Below are 17,040 nucleotides of genomic sequence, written 5' to 3' on the forward strand. Positions count from 1 at the left end.
GGTTTTGTTAAAGCACTATGAATTTGAGGAAAGATGCCGTGATGATATTTCTGTAGAAACCAAGGAAGAATAGATGTTGCCCATACAAACTGATTCCATTCACCCAGCCGGATATCTTATTAAAATAGTTTGCAGTCACAAATGATCACGATCACTGAAATGGAAGGTAGGTAGGTCCTGAAAAAGGTGGTGAAGGAGAGAAACTAGATAGCTGGAAGGTTTTCTACAGCTATCAAACAACAGGGGGTTATTTACTGTAAAATTTGAGCTTTTTGAGAATACGTATTAATTGTATAATGTGTTTAAGAGGAAGTTGCACCTGCCTTCTTCTAGCCAGCAAGACAGACAAGTGTGCATGTAACTATATGCATATGAGTGACACCATGGATGACAAGACTAATTCTGCTTCAAAGTGAAGTAGGTCTGTAAATACCTCTTGCTGGATCAGCGTTCATAAAAATGTTGTGTTAAAGGAGTGTTTCTTCTAATCTATAGATTTACAATGAGCCCAGTTTCAGATTTTAAAGATGAAGCATATGCCTATTCATATATTTGATGCATAATTCGATATTGTATAGTCATAGATTTGCATGTGTAAATGAATAGTAATAATTTCTGCAAGGCAGAGGAGGATGTTGTATCACTATTTTGTTCAGCATTTTATACAAACCATGGAGACTTTTTTCACTGTGTCCATAAGCAACAGCAAAAAATCTTTATGCAGATGTGATTTTGTGCACGCTCTTGAGTATTGGCGAATAACTCACACAGCTGCTGCCTCAAGGTACAGAAATTTGCGGAAGTGAAGAATCCCGTAAAGAATGAAAGAATGCTTTCCCTCATGGAATATTTATTGTTTCATAGTTGTACATGTATTTGTTTACTGCAGGAAGCTTTTGGAGTATAAAAAGTTATTAGTATGTATTTTTCCTAAAAATAGTGGCTTGGGGGCATGTTCAAAACCCAATATCCCTTTGTACTGATCTCTGCTTGCCTGGGAACTCACATCCTCTGGTTTTGATAGCAGGCGTGAACCAATTGAAGCAAATAAGCATTACAGAAGTGAATTGGAAGGAGCATTTAGGAACAAAACAGAAAAAAAAGTAGTAGACAAGCAGAAGCCAGAATGTTTGGTCTTGAAGACGCAGCTTTTTTTGTTTATCATACAGGACATCCAACATACTTGCAGTTTTCTCTGTTTGATATTTGCTTTTTAAGGCTGGAGGAGAACTATGAGATTGCAGAAGGTGTTTGCATTCCTCGAAGCGCTCTCTACATGCATTACTTGGACTTCTGTGAGAAAAATGACACGCAACCCGTTAATGCTGCCAGCTTTGGGAAGGTAAGTCTAAGCAGCAGTATGATACCTTAAGCTCTCACCTGGTTCAGGTGAGTTTGGATTATTGAAACGAACTAAACCATTTACTATTAGAAATAGAGGTGTATGAATGGAATCTCTATGTATTCAAGTTATTGGACAAAGGCTAAGTTTTCAAGCGTTTAGAGGGTTGGAATAATTTCTAATCATGACTCATGTCCAGAATGCACTAATTTTTTTCATTACTTCAGGCCCCAGACTAGCTGACAGTGATATGATATACAATTTTGGCAGCTTGGAAGTCAGATACAAGCAAATGTAAACACATTTGCATTGTGAGCTGCACTGCTTTGACAAATATTTTTTTAAAATCATTTAATTCTGGAGCCTATCTACGCCATTCTTGTAAGCATGATACAGAGATCCCTGAATTAACACTATCGGCTCACACTGGCAAATCCACATAGTGGAGTACAAGTCCAGAAAGCATCTAATGACATTTGAGTGGCAATGCAGGTACAGGCTGCCAAGTTATCTTTGCACTGTGATTCCTTGTGCTTTCACTTTCCAGTCCAGCTCTAGTAAGAGCCACTCCAGACCCAGAGTGGAGACACACTCTTAGAACAGAGGTAGCTGTACTTTATCCTGACGTGAGCAGTGAAGCTGCTATACACCCACACCACTAGCAGATGTTAATGTTGGCTAGGATGTTATATGAAGTTCTTATTATGGATTTGCTTGTCAGGCGATGTTTTCCTCTCTGTGAAAAATAGGGTGATACCTTTACTCATTAAAATTTTTATTTAAAACTGAAAATTTACAATAGAATGTGTCACAAGCCTTTAAAAGTTGTAGGCTGTTAAAAACCCCAAAGTGTAGGGTTTGCCACTGTTTTTCAAATGCTTGCAAGCATGAATCTGAAGCTGATTTCCTGCAAGCTATTCCCTTCCAGTGTTTGCAATGTTTGTTCTGTAGAAGTACTGGGTATTCAAAAAAGGAAAGGTGTTCCTAGGATAAGTGTCTGTGTAAAGAGTAGGTGAAGGGGAATAATGTATTTAATGAGGTGTCACTGACTATGCTGTATCTTTGTGTAGGCATTTTAGCGAGGCAAGTAAAATGCACCATGTTGTAACACTACTTTATTTGTTGTGTTTTAAAGATCTGCATAGTTCAGTTGATTCTGTGTTAAGTTTCTGTTTAAATACACTGTTTAAGTGTGAATGAAATTGTTCATTGTACATATTATTGTTACCAACTTGTTAATATAGTGGCAATGTGTAATTTAGGAATAGTTAGAACAAAAACCAGACTTCATGCAGGCTAATATATTTGGAATGTGGGTAAAATTTACATGATACTACTTTTGCTGCTGCTAAAAATGTCTGTCGATTGTAGAGCATAGCTATTCTGTAATTATTTCATCAGGACTTATGTTTACTGGGGACTTCATAAATTTTCAGTATGTGACAGTCTTGTTACACTGTATACTACTCCATCCTCCTCCTCCCCTGCCCCACATTCACATACCCTGTTCTTCAGCAGGAGTACCTTTACTTAGCAGGACAGGTATAGTGTCTTCCATGCAAAAATCATGCCATTCCAATGTGTTTTTCATGTGCTGGTTTCCACGTGTTCTCCACTTGGTTGCAATAAAGTTCTGCAGCAGTGATGCATGAAATCTTTTTTGCCCTTTTTGTGGAGAGGAAGCCATCTAAAACTAGACTATTGCTTTTGAATCTGGGAACTGAGGCTTCTGCACAGGTGTATACAAAACCTCAGACAACACAGGCACAAATATTGGAGTGAAACAGGCTTCTGCATCTGCAGAACGTAGAGCAGACCCCAGAGATTCTTTCCAATCTAATATTGCTAAGAAAATGTACTGCACAGTAATGAAGACCTGCAACGCAGACGCCCACTTCATTCAATCAATAGATTGCAGTCATCTTCTTAGAACCAGGTACAGAAATGAAGTTTTAGCCAACAGAGTTGTTATCATGTGACTTAAATACCGTATTGCCAATATGCGTTGCATAAACATCTTGGAGGTAGTGCAGTGTGTTGTGAACACTAATTTAGGTTCCTGCTGACTACACCAATTTATCGTGAATGGGTGATTTCAATCGCTTAAAGACCTACTGTCACAGGTATTAGCAAAGTGGTTTTATTATGGTGTTTTAGAAGTGTGGCTTAACAAAGTTCAATGGCAAGGTTCACTCTATTAATTACTACATGGAAGAAACACATAATAGAAAATTGAATTAGAACCAAGTTAGAATGATTCACAGAGAGACTAGGGACACAAAAGCATAAGGGAGACCCTCCCGTTGAATTGTGAGCTTCAGAATGGCCCCCCTTGCTTTCTAAACTCCTTCTCAGAAAGGTGCCCAGGTGTGGTTGGATCCAGACTTAGTCCCAAACTTGGTTAATGGTTTATGTCTAAAGAATTATATATGTCAAATTTATAATAATATTGAGTAGTTGCATGGATTAGTACTGTTTCATTAGTGTCAATTCAGCATCCAATCAAAATTACCAAGGCAAAATCAGAGTTACTGTAGTACAAGGTTATGTGCAATACCAGTCACTTGACATGGATCTGCTGTTGGTAAAAGGTGCCTCTTCCTCAAAGAGCACCCTTGAGAGGTGTCCCAGCTCAAGGGAATATCACTGACATGCAGCCGCACTGCCTTAGCAGGGAGATCTCAGAGAAGGTTCACTTAGGCCATCATATTTACGGAATAAAGTGGTTGGCTTAAGGTCGAACTACATGTGGTGGGGAAAGGTGTGCATGAGACTCCTTGTACCCACAACTTTTTGTTCCTTGATAAATGTCTTGGAAAAGCCACCAGCTACTTGTGTGTTAATAGCATGATAGATGCCCCAAGCTCATGTGCATCGATGCTCAGTCACACTGCTCTGTTGCAGGTTTTCAGAAAACAAATGGAAACTGGAGAATTTTATGGCTAAGTTATGGCTCAGGCCTTTATGGAGGAAACCACGGTCGGCCTGGTCAAGGGGTCGAGCTCACCCATCACAAGTGAGATGGGTGCTATTTGAGGGCTTCCGCATTCAGCTGCTGAAACAGAGATCCTGGATATATTTGTCCCCATTGGGAATCATCAAGAGCCCTGCAGCTGTCATCTCCTTCAGAGAAAGGAGTTACTTGTTCTGTGAAGTTGTAGGCAGTTCGCCTTTCAATAGAACACATTGAATTTATGATTCATCTTTGAACTTTTGCTCTGTGGGCAATGTTAAATATTTAGACTTTTTCTTTAACAGAGTGGTAGTTTTTAGAAAGCGGCATGGAGTTCAGCACATTAAAAAAATCTGTAATGAGTAGCATCCTAATGTAATGTTACACACTCAGTTACATTTCAGTTAAAAGAACAGTGTTGATTTCACTTTTTAAAAGATACCACTGGAGACAAAGGAAACTTGCCTGAATGGGGTCTCTCCAGATTAAAGTTTTGTAGACAACACTTTGACCCATGTGTACTTCTTATAGTTGATGTAAGTCAAATATATCAACAACAGAGCATGACAGGGAGAGTAAATTTTTCATGAACAGCTGAACTAATGGATCTTGTTTCTTACCATCTCCTATGTTACCTAAATCCATAGCCTTACCTAAATCTTCTGTAATATCTCCTATGTTACCTAAATCCATAGCCTTACCTAAATCTTCTGTAATATCTCCATGTTTCTCTGCAGTATGTTCAAATATTTTCAGGTCCCAGTCACTACATCAAGGTCTTGCTTCTTTTAGGGTTCTCACACATCTACTGCACTTTCTTTCTATGTTCATTTTAGATTCCCTCATGTCTGTCTGTATATTTCCCTGTCTATTTTAATTTCTTCACCACCACCACCCCCCCCCCCCCCCGACATCTGAGCAAGAAACAGCACATGTGGTGGCTGGTTCAGAGAAATAAAAGTGTTGACTGGTTGCCTCATACTCGTGGCTGTCCAGCCAGGCAGTGCCAAATAGCTCAGCTAAAGCTTGAGCTTTCTTCCCTTTCCTCAGCATTAACACCAATACGCTCTCCCCATTATCCCACCAGCATTTTCTGTTAAACTTCTAGGACACGGACTGGAACTCAGGCATTTGGTAATACTGGATTAGTGAAACAAAAACTGGTCTGGGGGGTGGAGAGATCGACAAAGACAGTAATATCTCATAGATTGTTTCCTGAGGAAACCAGTCTAATAGCAACAAAAGAAACAAAAAGAGGAAAGAACAGAATTACTTTATAAAGAAACACCTTTAAAAATGCGACCTGAACTCCTAAGCCACTTAAAGTACATATAAAATAAGGAGGACTCTAATGTGGTAAGGGCCACGAAGATGATCGGAGGGCTGGAACACTTCTGCTATGAGGACAGGCTGAGAGTTGGACTTGTTCAGCCTGGAGAAGAGAAGGCTCCGAGGAGACCTTATAGTGACCTTCCAGTACCTGAGGAGGATGCAGGAAAGATGGGGAAGGACTTTTTACAAGGGCGTGTAGTATCATTACAAAAGCTTTTTCCTGCCTGCGCAAGGCAGGAACTTTAAGTAAACAGTGAATAGGGAGGGCTACAGCTGAGCATCAGCAAGTGAAGACTCCAGTGTTAACCTCCTGCTCTTCTTGCAGGCAGCAAAGCATATTATACTCAATGGGATTATTAATTCACCCAAAAGTGGAGCAGAATAAGTAAAGATGTTCCAGTGAGAAGGCAGGGTAGTACAGTGAGGAAGGGCAGGTATGTCATTGAGTTATTAACAATAAAACGTTGCATGTGAGAAAAAGCTTTCTTACAGTGAATTTGTTTAGAATGTGAATTACTCTTCAGGCAGAAGGAGTCAAAGCCCAGCTGCTGAGGTCACTTAAAAAAGACAGCAGCCTTGTGCCCCTCAGCCCTGTGCTGCAAATGCCTTGGGGTCTGTCCTAGGACCCTGTGGACTCTCAGCAGTTTAAGGTGTTTCTAGCTGGAAGTTTTGCTGCTGCCTGCAGCAGGGAGGGTTGAGCAGGTGCATGGGGTTTTTTTTCTGAGCAACGTGTTAACTTAAAATGCCAGTGACAAGTAATACAGTGAGCTAGGAATTATGGTGGATGAAGGCTCTGACTCATTATTTTCACTGGGTATGGTGTCAAAAGCTGAACGATGGGGGCCTTCACTGAATCAAATAAAAAGCAGAAAGGTTTGAGCATTTCCAAGCCCGTTGGTAACTATTGCATACATATGGGTGCCATAAGGCTTATTGGTTCTCTTCTAGCTGGAGCACATCACCCAGCTGAACAGCTGGGTTGGCAGGTCTTTAAGTTCTCTTTCACTTTTATTTCCAACACTGAAACTCTTGTTTCTTTTGTGACTCTAAATTAACATTATTTTCTTAATCAAGCCCCTTGAAGATGCCATCTTCCTCCTCTGCACCAGTTTCCCTTATCCTCCATGTCCTCAATCCAGTGCTTTAATTTTACTGTGCAGTGCTCTGTCACCTCCTGGACCCTGCCATACCTCTCATACAGAACACTTAGTTTCTCGTGGTGCAACCTCTTTTGCATCCTCATGGAGTGTTCTTCCCACAACTCCCATGCGCCCCCTGGAGGTTAAATACTTTCCTCTTTTGTTTTTCCTTTTTTCTTTTGGTGCTCTCCTGCTGTGCCTTTTGAGAAGCAATAATAAATTAATATTTGAAAGGGAAAATGAAGGATGCTGACTCTTCACAGGGTGGCTCCCCCTCAGCCCAAGGTCCCCTTACATCGCTCTGGCAGTGTAAAGAAGCTTAACATCAATGTGTGCTTGCATAAATTTTAGAGCCTCTTTCTTGTTCCCTGGCTGGCTTTGCTGTAAGTGAATGTTATATTCCAATAAATCTGTTTCACTAAATAAAGAAGGGTTAAGTCCACAATAGATTTGTAATACAGGTTAGGAAAGAGATTATTTACATTTTTGACCAATATTTTCACCCCATTAAAAAAAATTGGACTGAGGCACAGTTAAACCAGCAGAAAAGTATTTTTTTCCCTATGGTTTGCTTTGCTCCAGGGAGGTACAGCCTGTACCAGCCAGAGTCCTCTTTTACCACTTTGCACTGTCTCTATGGTCAGAATTTTTGCCAGCAGCACCACTCCTCCAAACACAATTAGCATAAAGATGATTTACACTTTCACATTATCATACTATATATATTTAATGTTTAGAAAGAATAGACACATAACTTTACTGACACTTCTTTGATAATGTATTGCAATGTGATTGCATTATGATTTGTCTTTGTATTGATGCACACATCTGGAAATTGCCTGCTGTGCATAAGGAGATATTTCTTCTGAAGATGTATTACTTTATTTTCCTTTGTTCCTAAGTAGCTGCAATAGTAACTTGTACAGCAAAGCCAAATTTACTCTGAGCGCTCTCTTCTGATAGAATAAAACTGCATTATGCTTTATTGTGTAAAATTACTATGTACAGAATGGCTTTTTATTAGACCTTCTTTATGTCAAGATAGGAAAAAAAAGCTGCAGAAAAATCCATCTAAAGCTGAGGATGCAGTTTCTGTTACTGCATTTAAGGAACATATCAGTCTGTCAGTGCTATTTGAGCAGTTCATCTGTTTCCTTCATCCCTTTTTAAAAACTAAAATTTCTGACTGAAGGACAGTTAACACCAGTATGACTTTTCTTCTTGATTCAGAATCTCCTAGGCCAGACTCCTATGAGGAGGACATAATGGCACAAGTACCACAGATGCAAGCAGTCATGCTGGTGTGGGGAACAAAGGTCCTACACTGTAATTGGAAAGCTCTTTGCCTGCCTTGGCTCTGCTTCACTAATCCCTTCCATTATTGCAGGTTGCTGGCTATTGCCTTTTTCTCCTTGAGTTTGGGAAGTAAGCAAACCAGCAAGGACACCTCAGTTTCTTTGGAGTGACTTCTCCTTTCCCAAAGATTTGCTCTCTAGCAAAGGCGATTTCACTGGCTTTGCCACTTGAAGCATCTGGCTTCTAGATACATCTTCTGCATGAAATAGAGAGGCCTCTGGGCTACTTTACCTCATGCCTTGTCAACACATCCCAGAGGCTGTTCTTACAGCACAGGGTCTGCCAGTGTGCAGGGATCCTGGCGCTCAGCCTTTTCCCACAGATATGCTGGGTGATGGCAGTAAGCATGCTGGCACCAGTACAGAGCAGGGGGAGTTGTGCAGGGTTTTAGATCTGCTTGGCTTCAGCAAGTCAGCACTGAAAGTGGCTGCAGCTCAGCTAAGCATCTGAGTCAGAGCATTTGATGTTTACAGCTTTGTTGGGATGCAGTAATCTGTTTGATCATGCCCTAGGCTGAATTCCATCTGGCCAGTGGACCTGCTGAAGGAGGATATTATTGTACATAAATGAATTTGAGGAGAGGTCTCACAAGCTTCACTGAAGGGTTCAGTTCAGTTGGAACTCCTTACGGCGTCTGAATCTCTGTAGCAGGCTGAATTGGGCATAGGCATTAAACAAAGTGCCAGCAGGCTCCTGTAATTTGCTTTACAGCAGAAGTTGAGATATAGCAGTGTTAGAAACAAGATCTTATCCTACAGACAGACCATGGCCTGCTCCACAAAATGATGAAAGTGAGTGGAGAGAAATGGGAAAGCCATTGAATCTAAACAGACAACAGATCTGGGGTCAAGAATACATACACTACAGTCTTCTCTCATGGGCCATGAAAGCAGGTAAGCAAAGGGTAGAGAGGGCATAGACACATTCATGCCTTGTCTCCTTTTCTTGACACAGTTTGGTGGATTTGGGGGACAGGAATAGTATTTTGTAATGGACTAATTTGATTATGCACTTTCCTATCAGTGGATTTTTTGGGGGGCAAAGCCTTCTTGACCTTTTCCTCAAGTCAATCTGGCATTAAGCCAGCCCCAAGACATCTTTGAGTCAAAAGGTATCTGTTAACACAGGTGTTGATAACAATAGACCGCCTCAGTGCAGGATGTTCAAAAGCAGAGGGGAAAAGCCCAGAACAATCCAGCTGGAGCAGTAGCAGATCAAAGATGAATGAGCCTAAAAATCCCACCCGTATATAAGAGTGAAGATATCAGAATTGTTTGTGTTTCACATAAGTACAAGTAAGGAAAGCATAACTGTGCAGGAGTACAGTTATATATGGCATCACTCTTTTGTCTCCTGTTGCCATGGCAAAGAAGTTTAAGACACTATGATAGAATTTGATTAATACAGATCATCTATACCTGACTTCATAAAAGTAAAGCATGCCCTCTAGATTTGGGATTCGAAACTTGAGTTGAGATAAATAGAGCCAGGCCCTGTTACGAAGAGCTGTTATCAGAGGAAAGAGAATTTATTCTATTGTATTTAGAATCTCTATAGAACCTCCCAGAGCTACAGAGCATGGAGCCTGAAATCCATTTCTTATTCTGACTGAGTGCAAATGCTGGTTCGCAATTTAGTTTGGTTTTATTCTTTCACTTGGGCAAGTTCTAGAAACATGGCTAGAATTATTTAAAATAGAAAAGAACAAGAGTAATAAAAAATAACATCCTTCTAGATTAGATGCATTGATAAAATGAACGTGCTCTTTGAGAAGTAGAAATTTAAATTTTTTGCAGGGAAAAAACTTCCAGAAGTCATCCTCTGTCTGTTGCTCTCATAGCAAATTTTAATATTTTGACATGGGAAGGGAGGAAAAAATCGCTTGACAAGTTTCTAGACATCTCTGGTTTATTCCATCCATCTTTATTCGCATGAATACAAGTGCATACAGTGCTTTATAGGATAGTTAGGGTATTTTTTCCCTGATTTGTTTTGGCACCTCACATTCTAGAAGAATTTATATGGAATAATTGGGAAGCATGAAGTTCACAGTTTGATACTGAATGCAAGAAGGAGTGATGGGTCACAGTGAAGGGATGAAGGCAGAATAGACAAAACATTCCTCATTTTAGAGCTGGGCTGGCTCTGCCTGTGTTGCAATGTCACAGTGCTGGAGAAGTGAGGAGAAATGCAATGGCAGAAATTACAGCTGGCAGTAATCAGGATGAAGGAATGCACCTTTGCAGCCACGGAACAGCTCCATAGATAGCCCTGCCTAAGGTTAATAGGTTGTGCAGACTGAAATACAGACCTTTACAGAGGAATTGAGTTTTTCTAGTTGTTGGTCATAAAGCTTTCTGTTTTGTATGGATGCTGAAGCAACTTTATTTTTATTGCCTTATTTGATGAGTAAACCCACAAGGAACTAGATATTTAATTCAAGTTTATTCAGATATCTCTGCTAGGTTTAAAAAGCTGAAACTGGATAAAAATCCTGTTAACTCCAAGATCTGTACAATATATGTGGAATGTTCTACTACCAGCATTGTAATCTCATTGTGAGAGAATGATGCGAGAAGACTTGACTTTCCTGCATTCGTTTTGCTTGCCCCATACATTCAGAGTTGAAAAGTTACTGCCTATTGGAAAGAAAAAAGTCCCCTTCTCTTCCACCTACACAGTCATTCCTAAAACCATGTACCAGGATTGTCTGTAAAAGAGTTAAAAAATGCTGACCTGGACATACAAGTCCCCTGAAAAGGTGTAAACAACTTATCTGTTGGTTTATGATGTAATGACATCTATCTGGCTCTTATGTATACAGAAGGCAATCACCAAAAGAACTGTTAAGTTGCAAAAATGTAAAACGGTTCTTAATATTTTTTTTTAATCGAGAATGGCATGCAAGGTGTTCTATAAGCAGAAGGCAAGATCAAATCAGAGGAAAGAGAAGAAGAACACAAAGTTATTAACTGAGAAAGAAATTGAAGGAGCATTGTTTTCTGAGGCTCATATAGTAAGGACAGAAGTTATTTGCATGTGCAACTCCTGGTCTACATCTATCTCAGAACCAAAAAGCCAAGTAGCATAAAGTAATGCCGAACAGTCAGAACCGTAGTGTAATTTAGGTAGAATTTTACTTGGCAAGTGTAAAACCTGTGCCCTTCTACTCAGCAGATCTCATAGGGCAGCTGGATTTGTGGTCACTTTGGAGAAGTATGAGATGAAATTTCAGTTCTGTTGAAGGACAATGTTAAAAGGCCCGTTCATTCCAAAATTCCTTTGGATACCACCCATGGGATCTTTTGACCACTGCTGCGAGAATAAGGACTACACTTCATTCAGAAAGCACTTCAAACTGCGTGGTCTGGTCTTGATTTGCTTGCTTGCACAATCCCACTGCAGTGATGAAAGGAAAATGATCCAACTTAGTTTTCAGATGCAAACCTGAATTTTCATGTTTGACAATTAGGGACCCCTTCTCTACTCATCCAGGTGTAGAATTAGCTCATTTTCTCTGCAGGTCTTTAAAACAAAATATACATGAAACACAATGATGAAATATTTTATAGGGTGAATTTCAGGCCGAGAGTATGATTTAAAAATCAACATTTTAGACCCTCTGCTTTTTTTGCATTGATTTCAGCACACAGTGAACTTAACTTTGTCCTGCCTGATCTGGCTTCATCTCTCCTTTTGGGGAAATCTCACTGCCTTTGGTAATATCCTTGTACAGGGATTTGCATAAATGTAGCTGAATATAGACATTTATATAAACAGCTGGTTCATGTAGTATTTGACTTTTTTTCTCCCAAACACAAACATAAATACCCATGCTCATGTGTACAAGCCCCCAGGCATGAGTGTGCCATGTTATATATATTTTATACATGCAGCATTAGATCAAGAAGGCCTGACTTTTTTTATAAGTTTTGTTAGACTATTCTTTTTCTTTTTCTTTGTAAGTTATCGGTAAAGAATATTTTAAGTGATGCATATTTTTCAGCTGTATTCTGAAAGGTGTATGTCATTGTTTAAAATGTACTGGATTTAAAAAAGAGACTAGGAAAAGAAAAAGGAATCATCTGATCAACTGTTCCATTATTCTTCTCTTTTCCTGATCACCTCTGCCCTGGTATGGAGAAACTGGCTGATTTATTTAAATCCCAGGAACTCCCACAGCACATAGTTCATAAAGTAGCATTTACAGTGTGTGTTTAAACACTTCATTGCTAGTAGAAAGATTTGAAAGCAGTATGGGTTCATGTTGTTCCAAAAGTGAAAATAGTGTAAAACTATCTCTAATATTAAGATTTACTTTTGAGTCTAATGCTGTAAAATCAGCTTTTGGAGGGGAATGGTATTTTCTGAATGACAACTGCCACCAAGTTAAAAAAAAAAAGAATAAAAATTCCCCTAGTCCAAAAAAACCCATCCTCAGAAAGCAGGTCTTCAACACTGCCTTTTTTCCCACAGCCTTGTGGAGCCCCCAACCCTGTCTGCAGAAAATGAAAGAGAGAGGGGTGGGATTAATGTGTAATTAAAGGGAATTTGGAAGGCTGAGATGTTGCGGAATGTTAGATCAGTAGCTGGAACAGCATGTGGTGTTCTTTAGGCAGGCTTCATTGAATCCATACAAAAAAAGAAAGAAGGACTGCTTGCCTGTCTGCTCATTTATCAAACAGCTAGGCTGAACTTTCACAGCTCCACAAAAGTGTTTTACTGTTTGCTGAAGTTTTGCTCCAGAAATTAAAGCTGAACAACCCAGCGACTCTGAGTCTCTGCTGCATTTTTGACATCAGCCACGTTGTGCAAAGCTCTTGGAAACGAGTGCAGGTCAATTTTCACATGATACAAAGGGAAGATGATTGAACATTTGCTTATATATATATATATAAATGAAAAAATGGTTAAATACATGACATTGTAATGTCTTTATTTATATAGCACCTTTTGATCCAAATACGTGTTCCAGAGCTTTCAGTCATCAATCAGGATTAAATATTTATCACAGTGGCAAAATGGCTAATGGAGAAAAAAAAATCTATATTAGTTAATCAATTTTAATTGACATTTTCTTCCAGTTGAGCAGTTATATTCCATCTTGTATGCCTGTTTTCCTTTAATATTAGTTGATATGTCCCCCAAAGAGGAAAAATTTAGCAATTTATGTAAGAAAACCAAAAGTAAAATAGATTATAAATTTAAAAAGGAAGAAATTCCTTTTGTAAGTGAATCTTTGAGGCTTAGGGCAGTCTTTCTTGCATGACTGTTCTGCCAGAAGATTTTCCTTCTTCTGAAGACCACACTGAGAATCAGGTTCAATCCTGTGGGGTGCTGAGCACCACCTTTCCAGCAAATACAGCAAAGCTTATTCAGCAGGACTAGCTGGGTTGAAAGAGACTATGAAGTGAAGGCACAGTCTACATCTATTAATCTATTTCCTTAATGTATCTGGCACTAAAGAAGTTTTATTTCACAGTAGCGATGTTCTTTTAATCTCAGTTGACAGAGTCGAGTCCAGATTCTCTGTGATACCCTGCTGTTTCTGAGATGCATTCGTTTTCCATAGAGGATAAACTGAATATGAGCTATCTTTAGAAATGCAACAGTGAGTTTTCCCAGGTAGGAGTGGTTCCCCTGAAAAATATCAAAATCTTTTCAAGGAATCAAGTTTTAGAAAAAGGAATGTTTAATGTCAGAATTGTGAAGGTCTTTGAAGAACTGTGGACTTCAAGACTCTAAAAAGGAAATTTTCCTCTATTTGCAGCAAACCCAAGTTTGTTTAGCCTGCAGACTGAAAGAAATAGATAGTAGGCCAATTCTGAGAACAATCCTCCTTAGTTTAGAGGCAGAACTGATCTTAGATAAGGATACGAATTCTACTGCAGTAACTTCAGAAAGTGTCTGTTTAAATTAATGATTGTTAATGGAATGGTATTAACATTTAAAATACATTTTTCCTTTTTCAGTAATGGAAAATATCAAAAGCTTTTTTTTTATTTCACCTGCAATGTATGTAGCTGACATTGCAGTACAGTTTTTCTGCATCTCTGTCTTAACGGTCTCTGCTAAATTAAGTATTAGTAAATGTGCTTTTCAATTTTTTTTCTAATATCAGTTCTATTTATTTGCAGATAATAAGGCAACAGTTTCCACAGCTAACAACAAGAAGACTTGGAACCAGAGGCCAATCAAAGTAAGCAGTGTATAGTATTATTATCACCTCACACAGGGCCCCACCTGGCTCTAGATTTACTGAATGGAATAGTCTAAAATCAAGGAACAATTTGTCCAGTTAAGGACTTAAAGCCCAACTTCAATGAAGGTTCCATTGTAGTCTTTACACTGTCGTATCAATTCAGCAGTGATCCTGCAAAGGTAGTGTAAAATGGAGGCCTTTTAGTTATTCAGTTAGTAATATTTTCCATATTGTTTCTGTAATTTTTTTCATCTCAACTCACTTTACACAATGTAAAGGACATTCACACCCAGGAGTAAGTGAACTACTGTTGGAGACTGGGAAATATTAGCTGGTTAATATTGTGTTTCAGTTTAGAGGACGAGTGACAGAATGCTATCTGGAATTTAGGTAGCAACATACATTGGCCTAAACTGAGATTGTCCCCAAACCTAGACTTAACTACCATTTTCCCAGAGTAATGATATCCAACATCTCTTAAAGTGATCAGAGAGTTAGTTTATTGCCTTAGTCAAAAGATGGTTCTTCCTGCAAACAGTTCATCCTATTTCCAGAATGAGAAATTTATTCACAAAGAAGAATGCAATTCCTAGGTATTTGACTTTTTCCACCTGTTGAGGAGATGAGATTTTACAGACCTCTAAAGAGAATACAGTGATGTTTTTATACTTTTTTCTACTTGTGGACTCAATGAAATTTTTCCAGTGGAGTTTTAGATATTTTTATGGCGAACATAAACCTCCTAAAAAATAAGCACTTTTCTTTATTAGATTTCACAGAATCCTGCAGAGTGGTCTCTGTAGATCACAAGTTGAAAACTATGGAGGGGAAAATGAAAATATGGGACAGTGTGTTTGCAAAATTTTGCTGGTAAAGATTCTCATTCCAAACAAAGCCTAGAAACACGATATTACTAAATGTTGAGAAACAAATATGCTATGAGAATTGAACTCAACCTACTGAAGCTAGAATGACCCACTCTTTAAAGAAAAAAATAAATCAAGATGGGAAATAAAATGCCATTAAAATTAACTTCACTGTGCTCTTCTGACATGTAGTCCATGCCAAGCATTATCTCATTAATTGGAGCAAGTGTCCTTTTCTCCAGCTTGAGATTCTCCTAGTTTTTATTACTAAGATTTCTTTTTCTAGAGCAGTCATATCTAAGCACCTAATTGAAAATTTGGAATCTCTTCCCAAATGTAAATTCGGAACTACCATAATATTGCTTATAACAGAGCGACCAGAAATCTCTCAGGCACAAACTCTGTGCTAGTCTGGCAGCGTATTAGGAAAGCATGGTAGGTCTGGACCCAGAGAATTGTGGTTTGCATCACTGGATGTAAGATCTGTGGAGGTTCATAAAGATGGAGTGAAAGCATGAATGAGTTTCTTTATGGAAGTGTTCATATGACAGTACCCACAGTCAGCCATCAAATCACTCTGACATTGGCTACAACATCATTACTTGTCTTCTCCTTTAATGAAAGGAATGAACACTGCCGTATTTCCAAGCTGGAGCTCCTCCCACAGCTCCAGGGGTCTCTGATGGGCAAGATGTTCTGACCAAAGGTGTCCTGAGTCTCCAAAGGCTATGTATCTAATGAGGCTGTAAATGAATAAGACTTAATATTTCTTCCATATTTTCCCCCTAACCTGCATGCCTATTGGAGGGGCTTTCAGGTCACATACTCCTCTCACGCCACCCTTCGTGATGGTTCTGGTTCCTATCTAGCAAATAAGAATAGGTTTCTGTAATGCATGCTGTCTGTGCTCTGCAAATATCCTTGGCCCCTGAGAGTCTCTCATCAACCCTGTGAGGGAGATCGCAGCCACTTGAATTTCACAGCCTCAGTAGGTATGAAATGGAGTTCTGCTCCAAAAGAGGATGCCTGCATCTTTGTCAGTGGTTAACAATCCAAGGATTATAACATACAGAGAAGTCATTCTCATTTGATCCAATGAAAAGGAAAGATATAAACACATACACTACACACTGCACGCCTACTGTTTTTCTTTACCATAAATACACTTATTTCTAGATGCAGCACAGCTATAACTGAGCTCTGGTTTTGTTTTCAGAAACATCTGACTGCATTCCAATTGAGTGTTACGTAAAGAAATTACTTTAGGCATTAACACTTTAGTCCCTTTATCACCAGCTCTGCTGACCAGCTGCTGTCAGCATGATTTTCATTCCACTTCCCTGCTACTGCCAAAGGAAATTTGGCCATAGAAGTGGTTAAGACTATCTAACTTCACTTTGTTCTGCTTTCAGGCTTTTTATAGCACTGCTGCCTTGTAGCATGACAAAGTTCAGAGCTACAATGGTGCTGTACTCTCGGTCATCAGTTGTGAGGCTTTCTTTTTTGCAGCTGGGTTTATTGCTTTAAGCACGCAGCTGCTCGCTGTTGCAGTGAGCTTAAGAACTGTTCCACCACAGGTGAGCCATGAGAAGGCAGTCAAATACAAAAGCTGATGTCTTTCAATACTGTAGTTTGAAACTCTTCAATTACATACACGAGAGGTTAGTTAAACTGATGGAAACTACATGGTGTGAAGGGAATTGTGCTTCTTTCTTTAAGAGAGCGCTGCAGATACTGGATCTTTGAGACTAGAAAGTGTTCCACTGTTTACCACAAAATGCAATGTCTCATCTGCATGTTATTCTTCTGCAGATCAAACTTTCAAGCCTTGATCATTGAACTAAGTTGGG

The 17,040-nt window shown here is 39.2% G+C and overlaps 1 protein-coding gene across 1 annotated transcript in view; it reads left to right on the forward strand.

The window, feature by feature from the left end:
* RFX4 (regulatory factor X4) overlaps window positions 1-17,040 on the forward strand; it is a 98,173-nt gene that overhangs the window by 31,731 nt on the left and 49,402 nt on the right. Inside the window, exons 4-5 of the mRNA XM_069859688.1 lie at window positions 1,219-1,342; window positions 14,260-14,321. Coding sequence (XP_069715789.1) covers window positions 1,219-1,342; window positions 14,260-14,321 — 186 coding nt within the window. The remainder of the gene's footprint in view (window positions 1-1,218; window positions 1,343-14,259; window positions 14,322-17,040) is intronic.

This window comes from Phaenicophaeus curvirostris, chromosome 1, assembly GCF_032191515.1.
Source record: "Phaenicophaeus curvirostris isolate KB17595 chromosome 1, BPBGC_Pcur_1.0, whole genome shotgun sequence".
Classification (NCBI taxonomy): Eukaryota; Metazoa; Chordata; class Aves; order Cuculiformes; family Cuculidae; genus Phaenicophaeus; species Phaenicophaeus curvirostris.